The sequence below is a fragment of the Balaenoptera musculus genome, chromosome 3 (assembly GCF_009873245.2).
Source record: "Balaenoptera musculus isolate JJ_BM4_2016_0621 chromosome 3, mBalMus1.pri.v3, whole genome shotgun sequence".
NCBI classification, from domain to species: Eukaryota; Metazoa; Chordata; class Mammalia; order Artiodactyla; family Balaenopteridae; genus Balaenoptera; species Balaenoptera musculus.
In genome coordinates this window covers 115487630-115514779 of record NC_045787.1, presented here as the reverse complement: position 1 = coordinate 115514779, position 27150 = coordinate 115487630, and the positions used below count along the sequence as shown (strand labels likewise).

The 27150-nt window shown below is 41.7% G+C and overlaps 1 protein-coding gene across 1 annotated transcript; it reads left to right on the top strand.

Moving 5' to 3' along the window:
• The first annotated feature begins 188 nt into the window (after nucleotides 1-188).
• DNAJC18 (DnaJ heat shock protein family (Hsp40) member C18) lies at nucleotides 189-26227 on the top strand. Its single transcript, XM_036846386.1, has 8 exons — nucleotides 189-2661; nucleotides 4356-4542; nucleotides 10661-10806; nucleotides 13540-13725; nucleotides 14589-14698; nucleotides 15714-15823; nucleotides 18323-18495; nucleotides 22888-26227. Exons 1-8 carry the CDS (start codon nucleotides 2622-2624, stop codon nucleotides 23010-23012), a joined length of 1077 nt encoding a protein of 358 aa, XP_036702281.1. The 5' UTR covers nucleotides 189-2621; the 3' UTR covers nucleotides 23013-26227.
• The last annotated feature ends 923 nt before the right edge of the window (nucleotides 26228-27150 follow it).

The following is a 27150-nucleotide window of genomic DNA, read 5'->3' as shown; positions in this document are numbered from 1 at the left end:
ACAAGACCCCACCTCTGACAGGAAATCCAAGTATATATAGCCTTTCCCTGCAGCTTCCCTGAGACCATATCTCTTCCTTTATGTCTAGACAACAGGATGGTGGCCATTTAGAAGACGGCTTCCTCCCTATTCTAACACAGGACTAAAGGGCCCCAAAGCAGGAACGGGTGGCAGGGGTGGGGTGGTTGCTGTGTGTTCTTCCCTTGCTTCTCCCCTCATCCTATGGGGGGGCAACCAACAAGCCAGCTCAGGAGCACAGGCCCAGTTGAATAGAGGGATCATTTACTCAGTATCTTTCTTCCAGGGCTGGATGGGGCAGCACCTCAATCATATAGGGCACATGGCAAACCTCAGTATCACCAGCAAAAATTCACTACAGTTCAACAAGTTTTTCTAAAAGTAAGAAGAGAAAACTGATAGAAATTCGAGGCTGGCTCTAGGTAAAATTGTTTAGCAGGTAAAGAGTCACTGCAGGGTCCCCAGCCTAGGTCTAGAACACAGTTTCCCAAAGCCAGGCTAGTACTACTCAATTCTATTTGAATCTGCTGGAAAACATTGTGTGCCTCTGCTCAGCAGTTTCCCCTGGATCTGTGGATGTCCTTTCTTACCTCTTTGAACTTCTTTCTGCACCTACCTTCCTCTCTTTGAGAACTGCCAAGTTCTTGTCCTTTATTTCCTTCCCAGGTGCTCTCACTCTTCCTGCTGATTGCTTTCCCCTGGCACCTCTATCTGGAGGCTGTTGAGCCCACAGCTTCCTCTTTTACCAAACACAGAGATTGAATTTGACAGTGGGAATTATTTTTGTTGCGTGGTTGGCATGCTTAAGCAAAAACTGGCATAGAAGTGTTCTAAGTGTTGAGGTTTGGAGTTCTAAGTTAGTCCTGGTGATAAAGTCATAGCAAAATTCATCCAGAGGTGTTAATTGAGGTGTAACTGAGCTCTAGGATATACGTGCATGGCAACACCTGAGAAGGTTGCAAGCTAAACCATTGTTTACTGATCGAGGAGTAAATGAGCCATCTAGAAGAGGAGGAAGTGAGGTTTCAGAGGATAAAGGGAAAGGTTGTTGAGGTACCAGACATTTTCAAGAGGCCCCAGCTTCCCAAATCTTGTCCAGCATTCTTGAACCTGGACTCTACTCCTAAGTAGCCCCATAATTTGTAGCACCCCTTCTCAATCCAATTCCCCCTAAAATGCTCTAGTACCCCCACTCTCAACCAGATACCTCTCACTTCATGGTACTCTGACATCTTTGAGTACCTCCAGACCTTAGCCCTGTGCCCCTGGACTTCAAGACATATTCCACCTTCCCCTGTCCATCTTCTAGATCAGTCTGTCTAGCCTCCCTAAACCAAATACACTTCCTTCTTATATTCAACCACCTAAAGGATATCCCTGATCAGACCCCTTGTCTGAAGAGCACAAGTGGCTTCTTCAGGACCCAGCCTTCTGTGAACACACTGATGCTCATATATCCCAGGGCCATGACTGCAGAGAAGGGATGGAACTGCATACCACTGAAGGCATTTACCCTTTCAGTTTGTGTCTAGGGCTGTGCATCTCCCCACTCCAACTACCTAAGTAACTGCTGGTTGATATCATAATTGACATACTGATTTGGTCTTCCTGAGTAAGATCTCAATGAATTCCAGGTAATTTTTTATTTGGGGATGTACATGATCATTTTTCACTTTTGCAGACCTGATTTTTGGCCATCCCAATTCACCTGCAGGGATGAGTCAGTGACACCGGACCTACCCACCTATGAAGAATTGCTTTTATTCTTTGCTAGGCCCCATACAAACCTGGGTGGGGAAAAGCAGGAATATTTCTTCATTTCCTTTTTACTAATCTCCTAGGGCCCGGTCCTTCAGAAAAGAAGGGAATGGGCCAAGGAAACAAATGGGGTGGAGGAGAGGAGAAAAGTCTCGAAGGGGCCCTGGAGTAGGATGGGATGAATGAAGGATAAGGAACAGCAAAGATAGGGGATCTATATACCAGCTCCAATACCTGCCTTCTTCTTCTTTCTCTACCCCTGACTCCTACCGGTCCCTCTAATGAAGCTATGCCAGAGGAGCCGCCCTCTAACCCCATATATCTCTCACTTTCTTATTTTCTTGGTTCTCCCCAGGGTTAGGTTCGACATCACCAAAACCTGTCCAGGACTGAACATACACTTTGCACAGAACAGGCATCAGCTATATTTAAAAAGGACATCCTGAGGATAAAAATAGTCATAATGTCACCCTCTAGCCCATAGTTTGCAAAGCCTTTCCCAGGATAGATCTCATCGCGTCTCTTTGAACGTCCGAAGTGTTAGGCGGGGCCAAAGCCACTATCCCCACTCTACAAATGAGGAAAAGCGCGACCCGCCATGGCCACACTTTCAGGCTGAGAGCCGCTAGCTATAAAGCAGTCAACTGGCAGCAAGGGTCGCGCCCCTTTACACCACTGCATCTGCGACCCCTGGCGCGATCCCTGCCGGGAATTGTAGTCCAATGAACCTCAGCTCCTATGGATTGGACTACAATGACCAGCATGCCCCGCGCTTTTTTGCGCCCCCTTCCCTTTCAGCCTCGGGCGCGGGGGAGGCTCGGCAGACCTGCTGACTGGGAAGCGGTATGGCAGCGACACTCGGCAGCGGGGAGCGCTGGACGGAAGGTATCAGGTCCTGGCCGGAGGGTGGGACAGGGCAGGGTCAGGGAGAAATCAGGAATGGGGCTCCTGACGGCACCTGAAGGGGCTGAGATCCTGGGCCTGAGATGAAGGATGGAGGGCTATGAGAAGATGCTGGGCCTGAGTAGGGTTCCTGGTGAGGAGGGAGACCGCCCAGGGCAGGGGGCCGGGATCCGGAAACCAGGAGCGCTGGTTCAAGCTGAGGACCCGGCCGGGTACCCAGAGTCACCCGTGACGACTTGTTGCCTCCGGCCCCCAGCCCCGCCCCGGCCCGTGCCCCGCCCCGGCCCGTGCCCCGCCCAGGGCCTGCAGCTGTCAGGCCCGCCTGCGCCGGGGTCAGCGGGGTGACGCGGTTTCCCGCAGCTTGCTTACCCGGTGCTTATCTTCGCCTCCAAACTGGGCTGCCTGACCCTCGGCCTGGGTTTGGTCTTGTCCCTGCAGCCAGCATCAGGACGGATGGGCCAGCTTTTTCCATCCTACAGTCAGGCAAAGAGTACTGAGCCAGTGCCTATTATGTACTCTGCATTATGCTGATCCTGCAGCGGGATTTGACAGACATGGGCCCCGGAGCCCACAGAACTCTAAGTCTACTGAGGGAGTTTGACAGGTAAACAGTCAGTTACAGAACAGGGCCAGAATGTCCTGGGCTACACAGCAAGGTCGTAGGTTTGGGGGGCATGCTGACTAGGCACTCAGTGTGGCCTGGGTGTCAGAGGCCTCATGAAGAAAGTGTTACATATGATGACATGAAGGATGCGTTGGAGTTAGCCAGACCTACTTAGAGAAGAGTTTTGCAGGCAGAGGGAACAGCATGTGCAAAGGCACAGAGAAAAGAGAAAGCATTGATGATCTGAAGGGAGTTTGGTGTGGCTAGAGCATAAACTACAAAGGAGCTTGTGGTGAGATTTGAGGCTGGAGAGACAGGCTGGGCCCATTATAAGAAATTGGGACACCGAGCAGTGGCTAGTCAGTAAGAGATGTTAAGCAGGAGAAAGGGTTTTTAAAAATCTTACCCAGATCCTCCATACAGGACACGAGTACTCTGCCTTCTTTGACTATATTACTGTGGCCCTCTTCGTACTCTGTAGGCATTATGATTAAGTAAATCCTCTCCTTTAAACTATATCCTCCTTGTGGTCAGGAGTAGATCTTATGCATACATCTCCCTGATTTATCTAGCCAAATATCTTGTACATATTAGTTTTATAACTGTCAGTTAAAAAATTGAACTCATTTCTACTTTAAATCTTAGTGGTGGGAGGCATTGCGACAAAAAATAATGTGTTATGATCAATTCACTTCTGACCATGGACCACAGAGAAATAGGCTTCCCCTGTGCTGCCCTAAAGCCAAGGTATTGGGCAGATGCCTCTTGAGCCCCTTTACTGGCTCTGAGTGAAGATTATTTGCTGACTGATGACTGTAGGTATGGTGGACATTATTATGCTTCATATTTCTGGCATTAAACGTTTTTCATGATTGCCTCTGTATTTTCTGTATTGTTTTCTCAAGGAAGATGTTTCTTCAGCTTTATATGGGTGTTTAGAACTCAGCATGATGTCAGTAACCTGGGCCTCACACTCATTTGCCTACAGGCAGCCTCCCAGATAGCTAAGGCCAGTAGCAAAGTTGATTTGCAGGTCAGACTGAAGCCTCATGGAGGTGCTGTTGCTTTGCAGCTTACATTGATGCAGTTAGAAGAAACAAATACCCAGAAGACAGACCTCCTGAAAGTCATGACCCCTGTGGTTGCTGTAACTGCAGGAAGGCACAAAAGGAAAAGAAGTCTGAGCATGAGTGGAATCAAACCCGACAGGGTGAGGGGAATGCCACTTATACTGAGGAGCAGCTGCTTGGAGTACAAAGGTGAGCCTGTGGTGGGATTAAATGAGTGATTTTATGTACAGTGCCTGGCACAGATGATGTGTTATGTAAGTATTGACTGCTATTATTATTTTTATTACTGTTATTGAAGCACAATAGCTTCTTGGCCTCAGAGGCAAGGCTAGGTGGAAGTGGAGTGTTAGGGTATAATCTGAAGTAACTGCCCTGCTTCTACTGTAAGAGAGACAGGGGAAACGAGCTTGACATAACAGACACCTGTACAACATTCTACCCAACAACAGCAGAATGCACATTCTTCTCAAGTATACATGGAACATTATCCGGGATAGACCATGTGTTAGGCCATAAAACAAGACTTGATAAATTTAAAAGGATTAAAATCAAACACTGTATGTTCTTTGAAATTGACAACAGAAGAAAATTTGGGTAATTCACAAATATGTGAAAATTAAACAACATATTCCTAAATAACAAATAGGTCACAGAAGAAATCACAAGGAAAATTAGAAAATACTTTGAGATGAATGAAAATGAAAACACTTATAAAGCAACTACACTCCAATAAAAACTAATTTAAAAAATGAAAATACAACATACCAAAACATATAGGATGCAGCTAAGGCAATACTTAGAAGGAAATTCATAGCTATAAATTTTTTTTTTTTTAATCTCAAATCAATAACCTAATCTTCTAAAAAAAGAAGAACAAACTAAATTCAAACAAGCAGAATGAAGGAAATAATATAGAGTGGAATTAAATGAAATAGAGAATAGCAAAACAATAGAGATCTACAAAACCAAAAGTTGGTTTTTTGAAAATATCAACAAAATTGACAAACTTTTAGCTAGACTGACCAAGCAAAAAAAGGGAGAAGACTCAAATAAATAAAATCAGGAGTGAAATAGGGGATATCACTACCAATCTTACAAAATAATGATTATATAAGAGAATACTGTGAACAATTATATGTCAACAAATTAGATAACTTGAATGAAATGGATAAATTCGATTTCCCAAAAGAAAAGCCCAGGCCCAGGTGACTTCATTGGTGAATTCTACCAAATGTCTGAAGACAAATTAACTAATCCTTCATTAACTATTTTAGAAAATACCAAAGAAGGGAATTCTTCCCAAGTCATTCTATGAGACCAGTATTATTACCCTGTAACCAAAAACAGACAAAGTTATCACAAGATGGATACAGATTTCTGCAACATATAAAACATATAAAAAGGATTATATATCTTGACCAAGTGAGATTTATCCTAGGAATGCAAGGTTGTTTAACACATGAAAATCAAATAATGTAATACACCGTATTAATAGAATAAAAGACAAAAGTCACATGATTGTTTCAGTAGGTGTAGAAAAAGCTTTTGACAAAACCCTGCACTCTTTCATGATAACAGTATTCAACACACCAAGAATAGAAGGGAACTTCCTCAACCTGATAAAGGTCATCTTCCAAAAATCCACAGCTGGGACTTCCCTGGTGGTCCAGTGGTTAAGACTCCGCACTCCCAATGCAGGGAGCCAAGTTTGATCCCTGGTCAGGGAACTCGATCCTGCGTGCCGCAACTAAAGGTCCCGCATACCACAACGAAGATCCTGCATGCCTCAACTAAGACCTGGCACAGCCAAATAAATAATTATTTTTTTAAAAAACCTCCTTAAATTAAAAAAAAAATCCACAGCTAACATCATACTTAATGGTGAATAATTTGATGCTTTCCAAGATCAAGAACAGGACAGGAACAAGATTCTAGCCATTTCTATTCAACATTGTGCTAGAAGTTCAAGCCAGCGCAGTTAAGCAAGAAAAAGAAGTAGAAGCCATTCAAATTGGAAAGAAGAAGTAAAAGTATATTCACAAATTATATGATCTAGTATAGAACATTTTAAGGAATACCCCCCCACACACAAACTATTAGAACTAATAAATTACTTCGGCAAAGTTCAGTATAAGATCAATATACAAAAATTATTATTTTTCTATATGCTAACAATGAACAATCTGAAAATGAAAACAATTTCATTTATAACAGCATCAAAAAGAATAAAATGCTTAGGAATAAATTTAATGAGAGAAATGTAAGGTTTTACATTGTAAACTACAAACTTCATTAAAGGAAATTAAAGAAGACCTAAATAAATGGGAAGACTGCCTGTATTCATGAATTGGAAGGCTTAATATTGGTAATATGGTAATAGTCCTCACATTGATCCACAGATTTAACACAATCCCTATCAAATTCCCTGCTACCTTTTTTGCAGAAATTGACAACCTGATCCTAAAATTCATATGAAAATGCAAAGGACCCAGAGTAGTCAAAACAGTCTTGAAAAAGAAGTACAAAGTTGGAAGACTCACACTTCCCAATTTCAAAACCTACTACAAAACTTCAGTAATGAAGACAGTGTGCACCAGCATAGAATAAGCATGTAGATCAATGGAATAGAATTGAGACTCCAGAGATAAACCCTTATATTTATGGTTAATTGGTTTTTGACAAGAGTGCCAAGACAATTTAATGGGGGAAAGACTAGTCTTCAACAAATGTTGTTGGGACAACTGGATATCCACATGCAAAAAAATGAACTTGGACCCCTTCCTCACACAAATACAAAAATTAATTCGAAGACCTAAATGTAAGAGCTAAAACCATAAAACTCTTAGAAGAAAACAAATGTAAAGCTTTGTGATGTATGGATTAGGCAATGATTTCTTGTTGACACCCAAAGCCCAAGGGATAAAAGAAAAAGTAGGCAAATTGGACTTCATCAAGATTAAAAACTTTTGTACTTCAAAAGATACCATCAAGAAGGTGAAAAATCAACCCACAAAACAGGAAAAAATATTTTCAAATTATATATCTGATAAGGGAGAGAGGGAAAGAGAAAGGCAGGGGAGAATCTGCCATGGAAGGAGGGATCAGAAACTAGGGTGGGGAATCCATAGGATCCTCATGGGCAGCTCTTGGGGAAGGGCCCTGACCGACATTCCAGACCCTGCATTATAGTCCCAACTGTGTTACTGACTTACTATGAACTCTTCAACAAGCCTCTGGGTCTCTGCCTGCCTAACTGAATTGTGTGGTAGCAAAAAAATGGAGATACTTTAAATGCCCATCAGTAGGGAATGTACATACATCCATAAAATGCAAGAATATGCAGCTTTTTAAAAGAATGTGGTAGGTTTTTATTTTAAAGTACATAGTTGATTTACAATGTTGTGTTAGTTTCTGGTGTGCAGCAGTGTTGTGTTATATGTAACTGAATATATATATATTCTTTTCCAGATTCTTTTCCATTATAGGTTATTACAAGATATTAGTATAGTTCCCTGTGCTATACAGTAGGACCTTGTTGTTTATCTATTTTATATAAAGTAGTGTGTGTCTGTTAATTATAAACTCCTGATTTAATTTATCCCCCTCCTCTCCACCCCCATCCCCGCTTTCCCCTTTGGTAACCATAAATTTGTTTTTTTTTTTTTTTTTTTCATTGACCAAAGATAACTTTTTTTAAAAAAATGATTCTATGTTTAACCATCTCCCCCCAAAACCCAAAAAACAAACAAACCAGGAAAACCAAAGTAATATAAAAACACAACGTACACATCCATTTTCACTGACAGTTACAAGAAAATAGCCATTTATGGAAGTTACAATGCTTTCAACAAATCCCCCCAAAATTTTGGGAAACAAGATAAAGCCATCGGGTAAATAAATATACATACTAGCTAATATAAAACAATTTATGCTTTTAAATTGTTGTCAACTCTCTTTTAAGACCCAAGGAGAAATATGGTGCTATAAATCTGATTAGGGCTACATATATTACATGGAATTAAAAAACACAACTGATTAAAACATCCTAACAATAATACAAATATTTAAAAGAATGTCTTTAAAAGTCAGACATTTACCACTGGAAATATCACAATTATAATATGTACTTCAGAGTCATAATGTGTATATAGGTCACTTTTGCTGTGTCTTATCAGGTATCCATCTCTCCTGCATTTACTACAGTCAGTTTTTAAGAGTTCATGTTTTCTGGGTGAACTGAAGGGGCTGGGCACATCTCAATTCATACACACCTCCATTTAATTAATGGAAATGTTTAAGGTAATATCTACCAACAGATAAAGGAAAGAAGGTAACCATAAATTTGTTCTCTATGTTTGTGAGTCTGTATCTGTTTGGTAAATAAGTTCATCTGTGTTATTTTTTTAGATTCCACATATAAGTGATATCATATCATATTTGTCTTTATCTGACTTCACTTAGTATGATAATCTGTGTGTCCATCCATGTTGCTGCAAATGGCATTTTATTCCTTTTTAATGGCTGAGTAATATTCCATTGTATATATATATATATATATATATATATATATATATATATATATATATATACTACATCTTCTCTATCCATTCATCTGTCGATGAACACTTAGGTTGCTTCCATGTCTTGGCTATTGTAAATAGTGCTGCTATGAACATTGGGGTGCATGTGTCTTTTCAAATTAGAGTTTTCATCTTTTCCAGATGTATGCCCAGGAGTGGGATTGCAGGATCATATGGTAGTTCTATTTTTAGTTTTTTAAGGAACCTCCATACTGTTCTCCATAGTGGCTGCACCAATTTACATTCCCACCAAAAGTGTAGGAGGGTTTCTTTTCTCCACGCCCTCACCAGCAGTTACTATTTGTAGACTTTTTGATCATGGCCATTCTGACCAGTGTGAGGTGATACCTAATTGTAGTTTTGATTTGCATTTCTCTAATAATTAGCAATGTTGAGCATCTTTTCATGTGCCTGTTGACCATCTGTAGAATGTGGTAGATTTGTAATAATAGCCAATATTTACGTCATGTCAGATGCTATCAAGCATTTTAATGAATACTTCATTTAATTATAACAGCTGTGAAATATAGGTATAATTATCAGCCCATTTCAGAAGATAACAAAGGCACAGAGTTAAGTCCACAGCAAGATCAGATGCCAACCAAGGCATTTTGACTCCAGAGTTCATGCTGTAGTCCACCCGCTCTCAAGGTGTGGTTTGGGAACCCCAAGACCCTTTTGGGGAGGGGTCTGCAAGTTTAAAACTATCTTCATGATAATGCAAACGTATTATTTGCCTTTTTCACTCTCATTCCTTCATAATTATACAGTGGAATTTTTGAGAGGCTATATAACATGCCATTATATCATTTTATAAGAGTATAAAAGACTTCTTAGATCAAAAAGTTCAGAACTGACACTCTGGTGGTCTAAACTGTTATCCCTGTACTTTTTATCTCTATAAGTTATGGATCAATTCCCAAGATAAATTGTTAGTTTAAAAAAAAAATGAGATACAGAAGGGTGATTATAATATGCTTCCATTTATGTAAAAAAAAAATGGGGAAGTCTCTATACATGTACTCTCTCTGTACATAGGAATCAGAGAAAACTTTTTTTTTTTTTTTCCCGTGCCACACAGCTTGTAGGATCTCAGTTCCCTGACCAGTGATTGAACCTGGGCCATGGCAGTGAAAGCCCAGAACCCTAACCATTAGGCCACCAGGGAACTCCCCACAGAAAACTTCTAACTGTGGTTATTCTTAGGGTAGGAGATTGGAGGACAGGGAATGGGGAAGCAGGAAGATTTTTCACTGTATATAGTTTAGTACTATTGGATATTTTTCTTCTACTATGTGAATATGTTAACTTTTTAAAACAAAGTTTAAACAGATAGCCATAAGGGGAACAAAAGGTAGATTTTAAAAAAAAAAAAAAAAGGATGGTTGGGGTATTTCTTCTGACTTTGCTGTCCAATGGTTCAACTCTGAGGACCTTAGCTTGGGTCTTAATATTATAAGGGTTAGTATACTTGTTCTATCCACTTGCAGGGATATAGAAAGAAAAAAATATTAGATGTAAAAATACTTTGAAAGGAATTAAGCTCTCACTGGGAGGAGGACATTGTTAGTGAATTGTATGTTTCATTAACGTGTTCACTAGTTTTCTTTTAGGTTTGTTTTGGGGCTCACAGATTGGAGAGAAGATTGATTTACTATTTTGCAGTTAATTATACAAAAGGGGCCTTTGTAGACATACCAAAAAATATTTCTGATTTGTGTTTTTAGGATCAAGAAATGCAGAAATTACTATGAAATTCTGGGGGTTTCACGAAATGCCAGTGATGAAGAGCTTAAGAAAGCTTACCGAAAACTCGCCCTGAAATTTCATCCTGACAAGAACTGTGCTCCTGGAGCAACAGATGCTTTCAAAGGTCTGATCCTAAACTAATGCTTAATTCTGCCCTTCTATGTTGTTTGGTCACAGCAAGTTGTTTTCAGCCTCCCTTGTAATTGTTTTATAAGGCCACAAGCAGGGTTTTGTTTTTTCCTGCCACACCTCTTAGATAGTGATTATTAGCATAGCTCTCTCCTGTCCTCATTCACTTACCTTAATTTCTTTTGGAAAAAATATTTGGTTTCTCTGTGACACCTTTTGGAACCTTTCATTCCTTGATTCAGCAAATCTTTATTGAAGATCTTTGTGCCAGGTGCCATGGTGAGGAAAACAGATATGATTCCTCTTGTGGAACTTATAGGTCGGTGGCCACTTGCAAGTAGGGCCTAGACAGCACTTCCAAACTTCTTTGACCATGAAAATCTTTGTTCATGAAACCTCTGTTATTAACATGTATGAAAAAGCTTTATGCAGCTTTGTAAAGAGCAAAAACATGGTTATAGATCGAATCTTTTTTCCATTGATTTCCATGATACTTTCAGTGATATATTCTTAAAAAATATTTTGGATCCAACACATAAATAAAAATCTTACTTAAGAGCTTCACCCTCAGGAATGTCATTGATTAAGGCAAGGATTATCAATGGATGCCGAAACCATTGGGTGATAGGTTGTTGTTGCATACGATATTCACATAATGTCAAATTATCGCCCACAGAATACTTATTGATTACACAGGGGAAATTTTCCTTTATAACCGAGATAGCTAGCTGTCACCACTTTAACCAAGTGATCCAACTTATCATCACCAATACTAGAACAACCTAACATTACATGTTGTAATACCATGTGGTATTCTTGCCAAAATGTTTGACCTGAATCTAATAAAGAAACAATCAAAATATGGGACATTCTACAAAGAACACTGAACCACTCTTCAAAAAATTCAATATAATGAAAAACAAAAAAGGTGGGGAGACTGTTCTGGATTAAAAGTAACTAAAGAGACGTGAAACCAAATGTAATTCATGAACCTTGCATGGATTCACTGGGTGATAATGAATTGATGTTAATTTTCTTAGCTATGATATGATGTTGTGATCATGTAGGAGAATATCTTTCTTCTCCGGAGACATAGCTAAAATATTTAGGGGTGAAGTGTCATAATATCTGCGGCCTACTTTCAAATGGTTCAGCAAAAAAATGAATACATATTATATGTGTATGTGTAGAGAGTTGAGGAAAGCAATGTGGTAAAATGCTAATAATTGATGAATAAATGTAAAGGTTTTTATTGTACTATTTTTTCGTCTTTTCTGGAGATTTGAAATTTTTCAAAAGAAAAAGTAAAAAATGATAGATCTGAGACATTTTTTAAAGTCAGCATTTACCTCAGAGGGCAAGCTACCCTTGCTGATGTGCCATTGTGAATCTAGTTCTCCCCACAGTTTCTACAAGGAAACAGATAACCCACAATTTCCTCACACCTTCATGTAAGGTACCTCACAGACTAATGCCATTTCTCTGAGAAATCTGCCAGATTTCAAGGGATGTGAATGTTTAAGCAACTCTGTTTAGGTTTTTCTGTTTGTTTTTTCTGCTTAGCAGTTTTATTGCTATAAATATTTAATACAATTCCCTAGCTAGAAGAATCATAAGGAAATGCTCTTTCTGACTATGTTTCTGATAGTGTTGACTGAATTAAAGGTAGGCGGGTAGGAATGTCTTAAAAGATTTTTTTTCAAGATTTCTTTGATTGTTGGCACTGATTGTATTTTTAAATGAAATTGGACAAAGTTTGCACATTTGTGCATAGGGAGAAGTGATGGTATGCATATGTAATCTATTCAGTCTTTGGTCCCTCTTTAAGACATTGGAGATACTTTTTTTCTTTTTTTGGCCGCACTGCTCGGCTTGTGGGATCTTAGTTCCCTAACCAGGGATTGAACCCAGGCCCTTGACAGTGAAAGCACAGAGTCCTAACCACTGGACCACCAGGGAATTCCCTGGAGATACATTTGTTAATTTCTAAAGACCATTTTTAAAAGTAGGCTGAGGGATTTCCCTGGAGGCACAGTGGTTAAGAATCCACCTGCCAATGCAGGGGACAGGGGTTCCATCCCTGGTCCGGGAAGACCCCACATGCTGCGGAGCAAGTAAGCCCGTGTGCCACAACTACTGAGCCTGCGTGCCACAACTACTGAGCCCGCGTGCCACAACTACTGAAGCCCACGTGCCTAGAACCTGTGCTCCACAACAAGAGAAGCCACTGCAATGAGAAGCCCGCGCACCCCAACGAAGAATAGCCCCCGCTCGCAGCAACGAAGACCCAACACAGCCAAAAAAAAAAAAAGTAAGCTGAAATAAGACTGATGAGTGAGGACTTTGCTTTTAGCCAAGCAGGAGGATTTTTACTGATTATTTTATTCAGGAGATTGTATGTGACTTCATGTTAGAATACCACTACTTATGTAGGAACTGTTTCCAACCATAAACTACTGCTCTCAAGGAAATAACACATTTTTGATGACGGAGAACAGTACTTCTTAGTTCATCTTGAGTCCAGTGTTGTTTCAGGCTTATCAGACTAGATCATGGAAGATTTCAAGGGCAAACACTTTGGTGAACTTTCTAGGCCCAAGCACCTCTCCTTGGGTCACTGTGAAGTTGTCCAGCACCAATCAACTCTGGGCTCTTCATTGCTACTACTATAATCACCCTCAGCTACAGCAAAGACTATGTACTCAGGTGCTTTTTGTTTTTGTTGCAGCAATAGGAAATGCCTTTGCAGTCCTGAGCAATCCTGAGAAGAGACTCCGCTATGATGAATATGGAGATGAACAGGTGACTTTCACTACCCCTCGAGCCAGACCTTATAATTATTACAGGGACTTTGAAGCCGACATCACTCCAGAAGAGCTGTTCAACATCTTCTTTGGAGGACATTTTCCTACAGGTTAGTATCCCAAAATTATCGTTTAAGAAGTCATAGGGACTTCCCTGGCAGTCCAGTGGTTAAGACTCCACGCTTCCACTGCAGGGGGTGCAGGTTCGATCCCTGGCTGGGGAACTAAGATCCCACATGCCGCTCGGCACGGCCAAAAAAAAAAAAAAATTCATATATATTTTGAGGATCTGTTTGAGGATCTGAATAGAGGGACCATGGTATGGTGGCAACAGCAAACTTTGGAATCAGATAATCTGGGGTTGAAGGCATGTCTCCACCCTCCAACTATGCATGATTTTGACTTAGTCCGTCTGATCTTGTTTCCTTACCTAAAAATGGGGTTGACAATACCAACCTCACAAGGCTGCTCTGAGGATTGGATATTTTTTTAAGTGTTTTATAAATTAGAAGCAAAATGCCTGTATTATCATTATTGCAAAATAGCATTTATATAAAGGTAAAGGTTAGAAAAGTACCCCCAGAGAGTTGGAAGTTGGGTTAATTAAATGCCTGGGAAGTAAATTGAATTTTGTTAGGTGCTATTAAAGATACTAGTGACATAATCTGATATTGGGCAAGGAGGCAGACATGAGCATGTCAGACAGGATTCATGGCCCAAGTGCTTTCTTTCTTAGCCTCTTGGGGTTCTCTCACTCACTAGTTACAAAGGATTATTTAAATAAGGGCGAGAGAGCTAAGCATGTCCCATTTCCAGCTGGTTCACTTGACATACCTACTGTTGTATTTTTCTACTGAGTAAAACGGGACAATACTCTACCCTCAGAGAACCTAGTTGGAAGCAAGGACCTTGGAAAAGGCAAGGAAAGGGTGTTTGCCATATTGCATGCTAAGTATTTTTCTTTCTTTTCCAGGAAACATTCATATGTTTTCAAACGTGACAGATGACCCCCACTATTACCGCCGGCGGCACCGACATGAGAGGATGCAGACACGGAAGGAAGAGGAAGAAGATAAGCCTCAGGTACCTGGGGAGGACAGGACAACAGCTGCCCATAAACACTTGTACTGAGCTGACCTTTATGTAGTATGATCAGGTTTTCGAAGTTCAACTTGAGATATGTTGCTAAAATGTGCTTTAGGAAAGCAGAAGCCTGGCAAGAGGAGCTGGATAATTGGCCCAAATAAGCCAGAATGGTACCCCCTCCCCCATCCATTCTTTGGTGACTGTCCTGGGAAATCTGTTCACCTATGGGGCTGTCTTGAAAAACGTTTTCTTGACTGCAGAGAATAGGAACCCCCTTCAAAATATTCAATACTAAAGGGGGTTTAAGGTAAGGGATCAAGGGAGTCTCATGAAGCTTAAGGGCAGGAAGCTTGCTGGGCCTTATGTCAGACGGGAACCAGGAACTGGGGTGCTGTCAGGCCCCCATGCAGCTGTGCTCTCCATGACTCTTGGGGCCAGACTGTCTCCAGTTTTCCTAACTCCCTGCATCTGTTTTGTTCTCTCTAAGCAGCCTGGCTTTTCTACTTCCCCTTGCAAATGTCCAGTCTGCAGTGCCTCAGAGTATGTGTCCTTTCTTCAAGTGACTGCCTAGCAGTGAATGATGATGGATCTCAATCCCAGATGCTTAGGAGGGAGAATGTGATCATCCCTGCTACGGTTTGATGTCCCCCAGATGTCCCACAGTCCATTCAGCTGAGGCCAAGGCACCAAAGTTGCATAATAACATGACCTCATGAGAGTCACAGTCTGGGCAAGCTCCCGCACAGGTGTCTGCTTCATTGGTCTTAGAAAAGGGGGCTGCAGAAGGATTACTGAGTGTCAATCCAGATTGTAGGTGGGCCTCATTCAGCCTTTTCAGCAGACAGAATGGGGCTGTTTGGTACTTCTCAGCAGAAAGTACAACCTTCCCAGAAAAGCCTTGGGCTATGTGCAGTACATCAGTAATTCATATTTTCTTTGGGAAAACTGTTCTCTTTTCAATAAGCTTTATATTGATGAAGAGCACTTACACCAAATGCTTTTTCTTTTTCAGACTACATATTCTGCATTTATTCAGTTACTTCCAGTTCTGGTGATTGTGATTATATCTGTGATTACTCAGCTGCTAGCTGCTAATCCCCCATATAGTCTATTCTATAAATCGTAAGTCAAATATTTATAAATATTTCTTAACAAGCTGGTACATTACTAACATTCCATTTCACCTTTTGTTGTAGAAAACACTGATTTTGTGTTTAAAGGAACAGCTGGATAGTAATAATACAGAGACTCAAAAATACTGTTCTTTAGGCAGTTTCCCAGGCACTCAGGACCTGGATTGTTTTGTTCTACAGCGACATCATCTGGTCAGCTGCAGAATAGCAATGGCTGGTTTCTGAAGGATTAATAGACGAACTCCAGGTTCAGATTAAATCTTTAACATTCCACTTTAGAGTTAAAAAGGACCTTACTGAGCTTGTGATAGTATCGCTGGACCCCTGTGAGTCTGAGAACATAGTAACTAAGGTCTAGTAATTATTTCCAATTTAAGAAATTGGAAGAATAGTACATTTATTCATAAGGCTATACAGTCAAACCATAGTATCTCATTTCTTTGCTTTTGCTGAAAATATAGAAATCATTATAAAGTTTGTATTGCATGGAAAATTTGAGCTCTGATAGGAATTTTTAAATTTCTTCAATTAATTATTTTAGTTAAATCAGTTCTCAATTTGATCCCTAGACCAGCATCATCTAACTGCCAGCATGTTAGAAATGCAGACTCTTAGGCCTTACTCCATATCTACTGACTCAGAAACTCTAGGGGTGAGAACCAGCAATATGAGTTTTAACAAGCCCTCCAGATAATTCTGGTCATACTAAAGTCTGAGAATCACTGGATTATTTTTTTTAATCAATAATGGGAAATGAGTCATTACTATTATAGTTTAGCAGACAAAAACCTTTCAAAATGTGGACTCCATGGAACCATACCTAACAGGAAGAGCTCTTGTTGGTGATCACTATAGACTAAAGACTATCATTCTAGATCAATATCTTCATTTTACAGAGAGGAAAGCTGAGACTCAGAGCGAGGTTATTGCTGTCGGGACACAATGGCCTGATTCCCTCTTATTGCCTGACTTCCATATTTCTCCATATGCTACTGCTACCTCCTTTCTTGTCAGGCCAGTGGGGCAGACAGGAACCTGCCCTGATAACAGCTTCCCAGAGGGAGGCAAGAGCAGTCATGGCTCTGAGACATCCAGCAAGATCCATAAGTTGAGAGATCAAAGGAAAAGGCTAGGAAAAGGTCAGATATAACTCCTTTAAGATGGACTTTGTCCAGTTTGAACAAAATCAGCTTGGATTTTGCACATTGCCATCACATTGTTTTAACTTGAATTTGAACTCCCTCTGTACTTTCTTATGGTTAGACTTCAGTTAACCCAGACCTGTTAAAGTTTCTGAGCACCAGACACCTTTGGATATCTTAGACCCACTGAGAGTTAGCCTGGAGGTATCATTGTAAAGTACTTTTTATCATGTCCTAAAAATTAGAACTAAGTTGGTATAAGCTGTCTGGTTATTTTTAAATAGTTTATAGTAACAATCATTTCATTCAGCCAACATTTACCAATAGCCACTCTGCGCCAGGTGCCATGCTAGGTCCTATACAATATAGAAATTGTTTTTTAAGCATTCAGCATTCTACTTTTAACATAGAAAGCAGTCTAAGAGAGGTCAATCCAGATAGCTGCACCCCCATATTCACAGCAGCATTATTTACAGTAGCCAAGACATGGAAACAACCTGTACACACACATACACACACACACACACACACACACACACACACACACACACACACTATGGAATATTATTCAGCCATAAAAAATGAAGAAATTCTACCATTTGTGACAATATTGAGGGACCTTGAAGGCATTATGCTAAGCGAAATAAGTCAGAGAAAGGCAAATACTGTATGATCTCACTTATATGTGGAATCTAAAAAAAAAAAAAAAAAAAAACCAAACTCAGAAAAAGAGATCAGACTTCTGGTTACCGAAGGTGGAGGAGAGAGGGAAGGGGAATTGAAGGAAGATGGTCAAAGGTACAAACTAACAGTTATAAGTTAAATAAGTACGAGGTATGTCACGTACAACACAGTGTTACAGTAGTAGCACTGCTGTATGATAGGAAAGTTAAGAAAGTAAATCCTGAGAGTTCTCATCACAAGGAGAAAGTTATTTTTGCCTTTATTCTTGTCTTCTTTCTTTTCTTTTTATTGTATCTATATGAGAAGATGGATGTTAGCTGAACCTATTGTGGTAATCATTTCATAATTATGTAAGACAAACCTTCATGATGTATGTTTTAAATTTAAAAAGAGAGAGAGAGAGAAGAGAGGGAGGTGAATCCTTTAAGGAAGTAAATATGTTGAGACTGAATCCATTTGAACATGCTCACATAATAGCAACAATGATGACATTACACTTACTGCTTTGCTTGGGAAATAATAAATGTTAGATGTATTAGAAAATGATATCTGCATCTGCCCTCTGAAGAGGTGATTGTGTGAATGATCTCTGTGAGGCCAGTGCTAAAAGTGATATTGCCAAGTATGACAGGCATACCTGAGCCTCTCTCTCCTTGTTTCAGGACCTTGGGCTACACCATTTCTAGAGAAACCCAGAACCTACAGGTGCCTTACTTTGTGGATAAAAACTTTGACAAGGCCTACAGAGGAGCATCTCTGCGTGACCTGGAGAAGACGATAGAAAAGGATTACATTGATTACATCCAGACAAGTTGTTGGAAGGAGAAACAACAAAGTAAGATGCTCTAAAAGGGGCTTTAGCTGGTGCCATGCTTCCAACCTGAGGCATCCACAGCTTCCTGATCCTTTTTCTCTCCTTGTTTGAGCTACTGATGTTTACGTGAACAGGCATAGGACAGAGGCCCATTCAGGATATTACAAAAAAAGGGAAGTTTATTGACAGGATACATGTGGCCAGGACTGGGAAATCTTAGGAACTTGGGCAGTACTAGTTGCCTATCTGTCTGTCTGTCTCTGAGTCTCTACATCTCTCTGCCTATCTGCCCTCTCTCCTCTCTCTACCAACTTCTTTTCTTTGCTTTTTCAAGCTCTCCTCCTTCACAGCCTTAATTTGCCATGGTTTATTTTGGTTGCTACCCTCCTATTCACTCTCCCAACTTCCCCAACCCCACAAGTCATTGGCCCCTTTCTACATCACAAGCTTCCTGTTTAAGTAGCTCGCTGGTTTGGTCCATGGTTTCCTGATTTCACATTTCCCAGAGGGAAATCTGATTGATCCAACCTAACCAAAGTTTTATAGGTTGTTGTTATTGAGTTCGGTGCCCCTTCTCTTCCCCTCCAATCAGCTGTGGCCACACAGAACAAAAGCGACTCTCCCAGGAGCAGGCCTTCCACACTGTTTCCCTGGAGACAATGGGGGTGACAGTGTTGGCTTCCAACCCCAGTGAGTGTTCATGGGGAGTGCGCACACACACACACACACACACACACACACACACACACACATATATTCATTAGTAATTGTATCTTATAAAACTTGGCTTTGGTTAATTTTTAAAAAGCAAACTAACTCATTTTTTAAAACCTTGTCTGTCATTGGTTATTTTTATACATCTAACAGTGTCTGATAAATTTAGATCCTCAGTCACAGTGCTGCTAAGCCCTCGCTGACCCGTCATGCATCCCAACCCCACCCCAAGTTAGTCTTTCCTTCCTCGGTGTTTTTAAAGCACTTTGCTCATCCTGCTAAGACAGTGCCACCCTCGCCATGTTAACGTGTTCTGTAGGTACATGACAGTCTCCCTGCTGGACTCTGGGCTCTCTGAGGGCAAAAACCATGTCTTACTAATTTTGTGTCCCAGGCCCTTGGCACAGTCTTTGCTTCAGAGCAGATGCTCCACAAATGTCTTTTGAAGAGAGGGTTCTCAGGACTGGAAAACAGTGAAACTGCTGAGGACTAGGAATCACTGAGCAGGGCTAGTGTCCTAACCCTGCCCCTGAGGGACCTTGTCTCTGCTGTCTACTCCTGTAGGGCAGAGCCCACCTGACCTCTCAGGTGCATTAGGAGCTTGGTGGGCAATGACTTGGATGTAAGGGGGAATTCAGCAGGAGGAGGAAGTTGCTTTTTTATTGAAAAAACTGAGGGGTCAGGAAGTACCCCTACCCCACTGTTAAACTAGGTTTTGCAAGTTTCAAAAATCAGGAAAGAATTTTGGAGCAAGATAGAGGCCTTAGACTTAAAGGCATTATAAACATGGGTCCAAATCAGGTGAAGGCCACAGCGTATGTCCTAAGAGTCTCCATTATTTTAGACTCTGAGAGGGTTTTGAAATTATGCAGAGAGCTCATGGTAAGGATTACACCTAAGGTGGCTTCTAGGCTTTTGTCCCCATCCTCATGAGGCCTACTTTCAGGGCTTTGGCACTCTCCAGGTATAAACAGATCCAGTGGGTGAGCATGATGCGTGTACCCACAAGTTCCAAACCGGGGGTTATCAGCACACACCCCTTAAAAATCTATTTCTGGCATTTAAGGATGGTGGCTGTCCGGAGCCTCCACACAGCCCAAGTGCCATTTGAGAACAAGCAGCATCTGCCCTCCGGATCCAGCAGCAAGTGCAGCCAGCATGGTTAAATTTAGCACATGGAGGTTGTAAAAATAAACCCGCTTGAGAACAAAGTTCACTCTTGGCAAAATACCGAATGGAAACTGTTTTTAGCAAAGTTAGCCATTGTCTTTTAAAATCTTTTGTTAATTTCTTTTCTCTGCTTTCTTCCTCCCAAGGAGGTTGTATGGATTATAGAAGATGGTATGAGTATAACGCTTAGCATGGTGTCTGGCATATAGTAAGTGTTTGGATCCTGACTGAATCCAGACCTTGCTTGGCCTTGCTCGACTGGATGCAGCACTGTCTTATGAGGCTGGATCATGATGGTCGTTGGGATCTGTCGGGGTCTTCCAGCTGTCAGGACTCTGATCTGGGCTGTCATGCAGAGTGTTTTTGAGAGAGGCTTTGGGACTTGCCTCTCTTGGCAATTTGCTTGAGTCAGCTTACCCTGAAGGTGCAATGCTCTGTCCCTCTATTACACTGGCATTCAGGGCAGGGGAAACATTTTGCAGAGAAGAAAAGATGTTCTCTTGATCCTGCCCCTGCCAAAGATTTTGTTTTTTCTTAGAAGTTATTGAATATTAACAGAACTTGTGAAAAGTAACATATTCATTGAGTTGACCTTTTGTTCATTGAAGTGCAAAAGTATTCACTGGCAGTTTGGAGAGAAGTTTCTCCAAGCATGGTCATGGGGGTGTGGGACATAGTTCCTTGAAACACTGCCCTTGTGCAAGGTCATTGCTCTAGAGCAAGGTCATTGCTCTCAATCTCTGGAGCATTGAAAACTGGTTTCAATGAACTTTAAAAAAGCAACGTCATGTTTTGAGAAAAGCATTCATATATGTGCAGTTTTCTTTCATCAGCTCATTACAGTGGTTGTCAGTGTATGAAATAGTAAGAATCACTAGCCCTTAATGTTTTCTGGAATGAGATTTCAGGCAATGAGACATTTGGATAAGGTCAGTAACAAAAAACCTAAGGAAATCGTTTCCAGGAAAAGCAAAGCCACAGGATCTGCTCTATATACTGGTGTAACTGTGACTCAGAGGACCAAAGGCACAGCCTGATTTCACAGAGCCCTCTTGAACAGGTTTCCCACATGCCAAAGAAGCCAGACAGATGGAGTCAGTGCCTAGCTCTGGGCGGAACGAAGGAGCAGAGGGCTTTCATTTGGGTGCGGCGCATGATCCGCCCTGAAGCCGCATCACTTGCGAGGATGCCTGTGCGGGGGGCAAGCTCTGGCTGGCACGCACTGCAGGCCCCACGCCACGGGATGAGAGCACATTGTTCTAGAGCCTAGGAGACCCACTGTTTGCCAAGCAACTGCTGGGCCAGGGCCCAGCCTCTGAACCCACATCGCAGAGGGTGGGTTTTCATGCATACCCACCCCTCACCCTGGAGTCCTGCACTTAATCTGCACTTTGGGCCTTACTTGGTGTAAACGGAACCATTGTGAGCAGAAATGCCTGTATTTTGTGTTGATACAGACTTATTCAGAAACCACTGCGCATTGTTCCCTCTGGCTAGGTATTAAGTCCTGTTTCCAGGCAGTTTGCTGATTAATCAGACAGGTGCCTCTCGTTCCACCAAGAAAAACAAAATCTGTCAGCAAGATGACTAAGAATGGATAGACATATTTCAGAATGATTAAAATAGCATTTTCACAAGTGTGGTCTTTTAAACATTGAGTAGCTGCCTGCTATCTGAGGCTTTCAGAAGCCACGCAGCCCCTTGAAGCATGCCATCCTGTTAATACACAACACGTCTCTGGAGGTGCTTTTCAGGCATTCCTTCCTACGAATGTCTCTGAAACTATACAAAAGAATAAAAAAGAGAGGCAGCCAAACCACTGTTGAGTCCGGGAGGACAGCAGAGATTATATTCTGGTTAAAAATAGAATGACTTTCTCCACCATGAAGAGAAAATGAAATACATTTCGTCAAGGAGACAGAGGTCACCGGATCCAGATGATTTCACTTTTAAAAGAGCCCAGCTGCCTTTGGCCTTTGAGTTAGGGGCCCCACATGTGGTGAGGGAATGAGGAACGCCGCCGGCAACCTGCCCTTCTATAGAAGGCATGCCTGCCGGTGGAGGGCTCTGTGTCAGTCCGCATGTATGAGTTATGATCCGGCAACGCAGAGGGAAGGATGAAGCAGCTGTCTTTGTTTCAGATGACAGGAACAGGCGATTGGACTCCATTCTCTCCCAACTGCCATCTGAATACCATTCGTAGGAAAGCCCTGAAACAGGGTCTCCTTTTACTGCACGCGTGCAGGTTTCCTAAGTCTGGTGCCAAATGTTCTATTGATAAGAACTAAGTCCAGTGCTTTTGTAATAGAGCACAGATACTGTTGGACTCCAGGATCACAGGTGTCCCTTAATCCTCAGCACCTGGTGTAGCGTAGCTGCCTGATACATGTTTCTTGAGTAAATGAGTGTTTCTTAAGTTTAATTGAAAGAAAAAGCATTAAAGTAAAAGGAGCTTTGCTTCCAGAAGTATTGAAGTGAAACAGAGGAGCTCAACTTTCTTGATGAATTGTTACCTCTTTTATCTTTCAGAGTCAGAGTTGACCAATTTGGCAGGATTATACAGAGATGAACGATTGAAACAGAAGGCAGAGTCGCTGAAACTTGAAAACTGTGAAAAACTTTCCAAACTGATTGGCCTACGCAGAGGTGGCTGAGAGGATGGTAGTCCTATGCAGGCTCGGGGTTTTGCTACGTGTTACTGTTTATGTTCCTAATTCCATTGTATAATACAAAATTAGGAAATGATGAACATTTTACAATTTGCTAACTTTGTTTGGTGGGCAGAGTTGGAGGTGCTTCAGCACGGAGCCAGACTTGTCATCACAGAATCCTTCCTGGGGGTTGGCTCCGGGGGCCAGGAGCAGGTCATCTAAATTGAATTAATGGCAAAGCATTAGATTCAGCCCCGTGCTCTGCGCCTACCCTGCCTCTAGAAATGTAGTTCAGGGCACCCCAGAGCAGATTCATATTTTCTTCCTTCTTCCCTTCAGTGAAGTCTCAATAGCCAGTCATTCCTAGGCTTAGCCAAAGCAGCTTAATATTGGTTGTTTACAATGTGCACTGAGAATTATACCTCTCCCTTCATTAGAGTCATCGTCTCCCCACCAGATTCAGCTGTTGGAACAACTCAACTTTCCATTTTCTAAGGGAAATGTGAAGAAATGTAAACTGTTGTAGTCCACAGTTTTCTAGTTGTCTAATCTCTGTTCAGAGTCACTAGCATTAGCAAACTGCCTAATTTGGGTTTCTTTTACTTCCTTAACCCTCTCTCTTGTAGAGAGCCCAGAAATTAAGTTATTGAGTGAAACAGTTCAATGGACACATGGAAGCAGGTGAAGGTAAAATGCAAGACTAAGTCTCAGCTGCTCAGTGCAGTTTCCCTAGTCCATCACAGAACCCAGAGAATGTTCTTGTTGGCATTTCCCCTTGCAGCATCACACTTAAGCTGAGTCCCTACACCCCACAGAGGTACAGTGGTCATACCTAAGAGGAGGCACTGCCAGCCAGCTGGGCTGTTTGCTCAAGCCTAGAGATAGAGGGGAAAGACCCTCAGTCTGTGGCTATGGGGGTATGGCGTTGGCCCCAGCAGTCATTGTTTAACCCAGTGCCCTGTAGTTTGTGATAGGAGATGCTTTTTCATGTAGTCAACATTTGTTGAGTGCCTGGTGTGGAATGAGAACATTGGCTCAGAGAGGATGCATGGTTGAACTGGGTCACACAACTTGTTGTGACAGAGCTAGATGGTAGGCCGACTATCAGGTAGGAAGTGTGTGATCATCCCCATTGCTCAGGTAATTCTAGCCATATTGGTTAAAGCAGAATCTTTCCCAAGGATGCTCCTCCCCCCACCCTGGGATCCTGTATCCTTTCTATGGCAGTCCTACATCCACTTAGGACACCTCTCTACACCACTTCTGTATACAAAACAAAAGCAGGCAGCTCTTCCCACTGGTGACAAGGAGGAGGGAAGTTGTTGCCTGGACTGTGTGGTTCTGGGCCTTCCCGTGGAGGTGAGCTACCAGGACCAAGCTGCCCAGATTATATCATGAATCTGAACCTGGAAGGATCAGTAGGTAAAGGTAGTCTACACTCCATGTTTTCTTCAGAATGGAAGAAAAGTTCCTGTTGGAAGGAGAGTCTACATTAAAACTTGTTTCCAAAGTAGAGTTTTCTCCTTTCAGATGCATAGCCATGATTTAGGCAGATGTATCTAGTATTGTCCCACGTGTGGGCATCCCACAGGGTCAGGAGATGTGTCCAGAGGTAAAGAGTGGGGCTTTGGTGGCTGGTAGGGGCACCTGCTCAGCTGTAGGGAGGGAGAGCAGCTCCAGAGATAGTCAGATTTTGTCACCCAACGAAGTCTATCCTCCTGGGTTTTGGGAGGCTTCCTTGATCCCCTCTGAGTGACTGAAGGGATTTACATGATAAAATGTGCCTGTGAGCCAAATGAGCTATAGAAAGTTGTTTTCCTGTACACACAAAAATCAAAGCTCCCCTGTCCCCAGCCCCAATCTCTGCTAGAAAATGGGCCATAATTAAACTGACTTGACAAGGTAAAAGACTCTGCTCTAGATGCCCATGAATAGTGTAGTCACACCTGGATTTCATGGCAGAGATGAGTTATCTATGATGATACTAAATAGAGGCAATACTAACTCACTTCATTAAATGTCAGGTCTGTTGTCTGTTTTTATAGCACTGATGGTACTGTTTTATTTATTACCTAATAGACTGCAACACTCACATCTGGTTTTCCTCAAGGGAATGGTATTTGCTTTGGATTGAAGGATAGTTTAATCTATTTGGTACTGTCCAGAATATTGTTAAACTATAATTTCCTGGGTTGCATTTTAGATGGGTTGTCTGCATGGTGGTAAAATAAGCGTTTTCCTCTTGCCTACATCATTTGGAAAGTTTTTATCATATATAAACTCTCTAGGCATGGCGTATTCTTGCTCTCAGAACTTGGCATGCAACTCTAGACTATTTCTGTGAGCACAAATGCAGACTGGAGACGCGTGATGGGAGTGGGGCTAAGAAATAGGGCTTGAGGCTCGAGCAGAAAGCGAAGCTCTCGTAAGAATGGAAGTGCCCTCTACACTGCATGATCAGCAGTGAGGAAGGTGGGATGAAAACCCTTCTCATCACAAGGGGCACTGCAGCTTAAAGGAATCCGTGTCCCCAGATTAGCAACCCTGGGGTTCATCTGCTCAAACTAGAGGACTTCTGAACTTCCTTCATCAGCTCCAGGCCTCACAGCTTGGGAGAAGTGACCAGCAAGAAAATGCCATTGCTGTTCTTTCTGTTGGAAACTATTAGAAATTACGCCGAACTCCAAACCCCACTGGAACGTGGAATCCAGCAGCCTAGTCAAGCTATGTGTTACTCTCATTTACATCCTCACACTCAGGACTGGCTTTGTGAGGAGGCACTGTTGGGATTCCAGAGCTTTCTGTTACGAATAGCCACACGCGTGAGTTCATCGTCTGCATGCACTGTTCCTCACAGGAGCTAGCGCTTAATTAGTATTTATTTTGGATTCATTTAAGGTATAGGCTTAGTGTCCTAATATATTTATTTTTGGAAAGGACCAACTTATTATACATCTTATTTTTTGAGCCTGCATGGTTGATAACCTCGTGCAGTGACCACCAAGTAACTATATACCTGTATGTTAGATATTGATTACATCTTTTGCATCACATTCAGTATTTGGAATTAAAGATGTGAATGTTCTGTGACCAGAGCCAGGTTTGACACAGACGGCATCAGCTCCTGGTGGAGTAAGAATCCTGAAAAATCTGGTCACCTGATCCATTGCATCTGGATTGAGTGTATTTTAACAGAAAGAAATTAAATGATTTTATATAAAAAGAATGGCTTTATATTTTTCCTTTGTTCTTTTACCTTTGCCCATGGCACCCGTAGGTACTGCATATTGCCTGACTCCTTGGAGCCACTTAGGACTAGACAGGCTGTTGACCTCTGCTCCAGTGTTCCCGCATACATCAATGGAATTATTGGTGTTTAGCATAATAGATAGCATTGGTGGCATCACCAATTCAATATTTGTTTTCCGTCAGATGTCAGCAGCTGCAGCATATTACAGCGAATGTACACATCAAATCTACTTGGCATCTAAACGTCAGGTGTTATCGCAGTTCCTTACTGGCTTTGTTCCTAATGGTCCTCAGTTAGGGTAGTCTTGGTTTAGAAATGCAGGACATTGTTAATGTAATAATAATACCTTTCATGTGAAGAAAGATTAAGGTGATATTCAATTCAGCAAAGATGGAGAACTTACTATGTACCAGTGGGCTGAACTTTTGGGATGGGGGTCAGGAAACAAGTGAGACCCAGTACCATGGCTCCTGGAGTTCACATCTAATGGGGAAGCCAATTAGACAATGCTCCCCAGTGGGAAGAATGTCAAAGGGGAGACCAAAGGAAGCTTGGGAATCTATAACAATGGGATTTAATCCAGGATGAAGGATCAGTGAAAGCAATTCTGAGGAAAAGAGATTTGAAATGTAATCATCCTTCATACAGAGCGCAGTGATTTTTTTTTAAATGGGGATAGAAGCAACACCACTGGAGTGCTCCCATTTCCACAAATAGCACCACCATCCATCCAAATATGAAGTCAGAAACCCAGGAGACTTTGTGTGGTAGACTTAATTTGGTGTCCTCCAGTGGACCACACCTAATATTCATGACCTTGTGTAGTCCCCTTTCTGACCCGGGCTGGCCTTGATCTTTAATCAATAGAATGTGGCAAAACCAGCAGCTTGC

Coding starts and splice junctions, on each gene's coding strand:
- DNAJC18 (XM_036846386.1), top strand. CDS start 2,622: ATGGCAGCGACACTCGGCAGCGGGGAGCGCTGGACGGAAG. Junction 14,699..15,713: donor AGGAAGAAGATAAGCCTCAG/GTACCTGGGGAG, acceptor TTTCTTTTTCAG/ACTACATATTCTGCATTTAT. Junction 15,824..18,322: donor TATAGTCTATTCTATAAATC/GTAAGTCAAATA, acceptor TCCTTGTTTCAG/GACCTTGGGCTACACCATTT.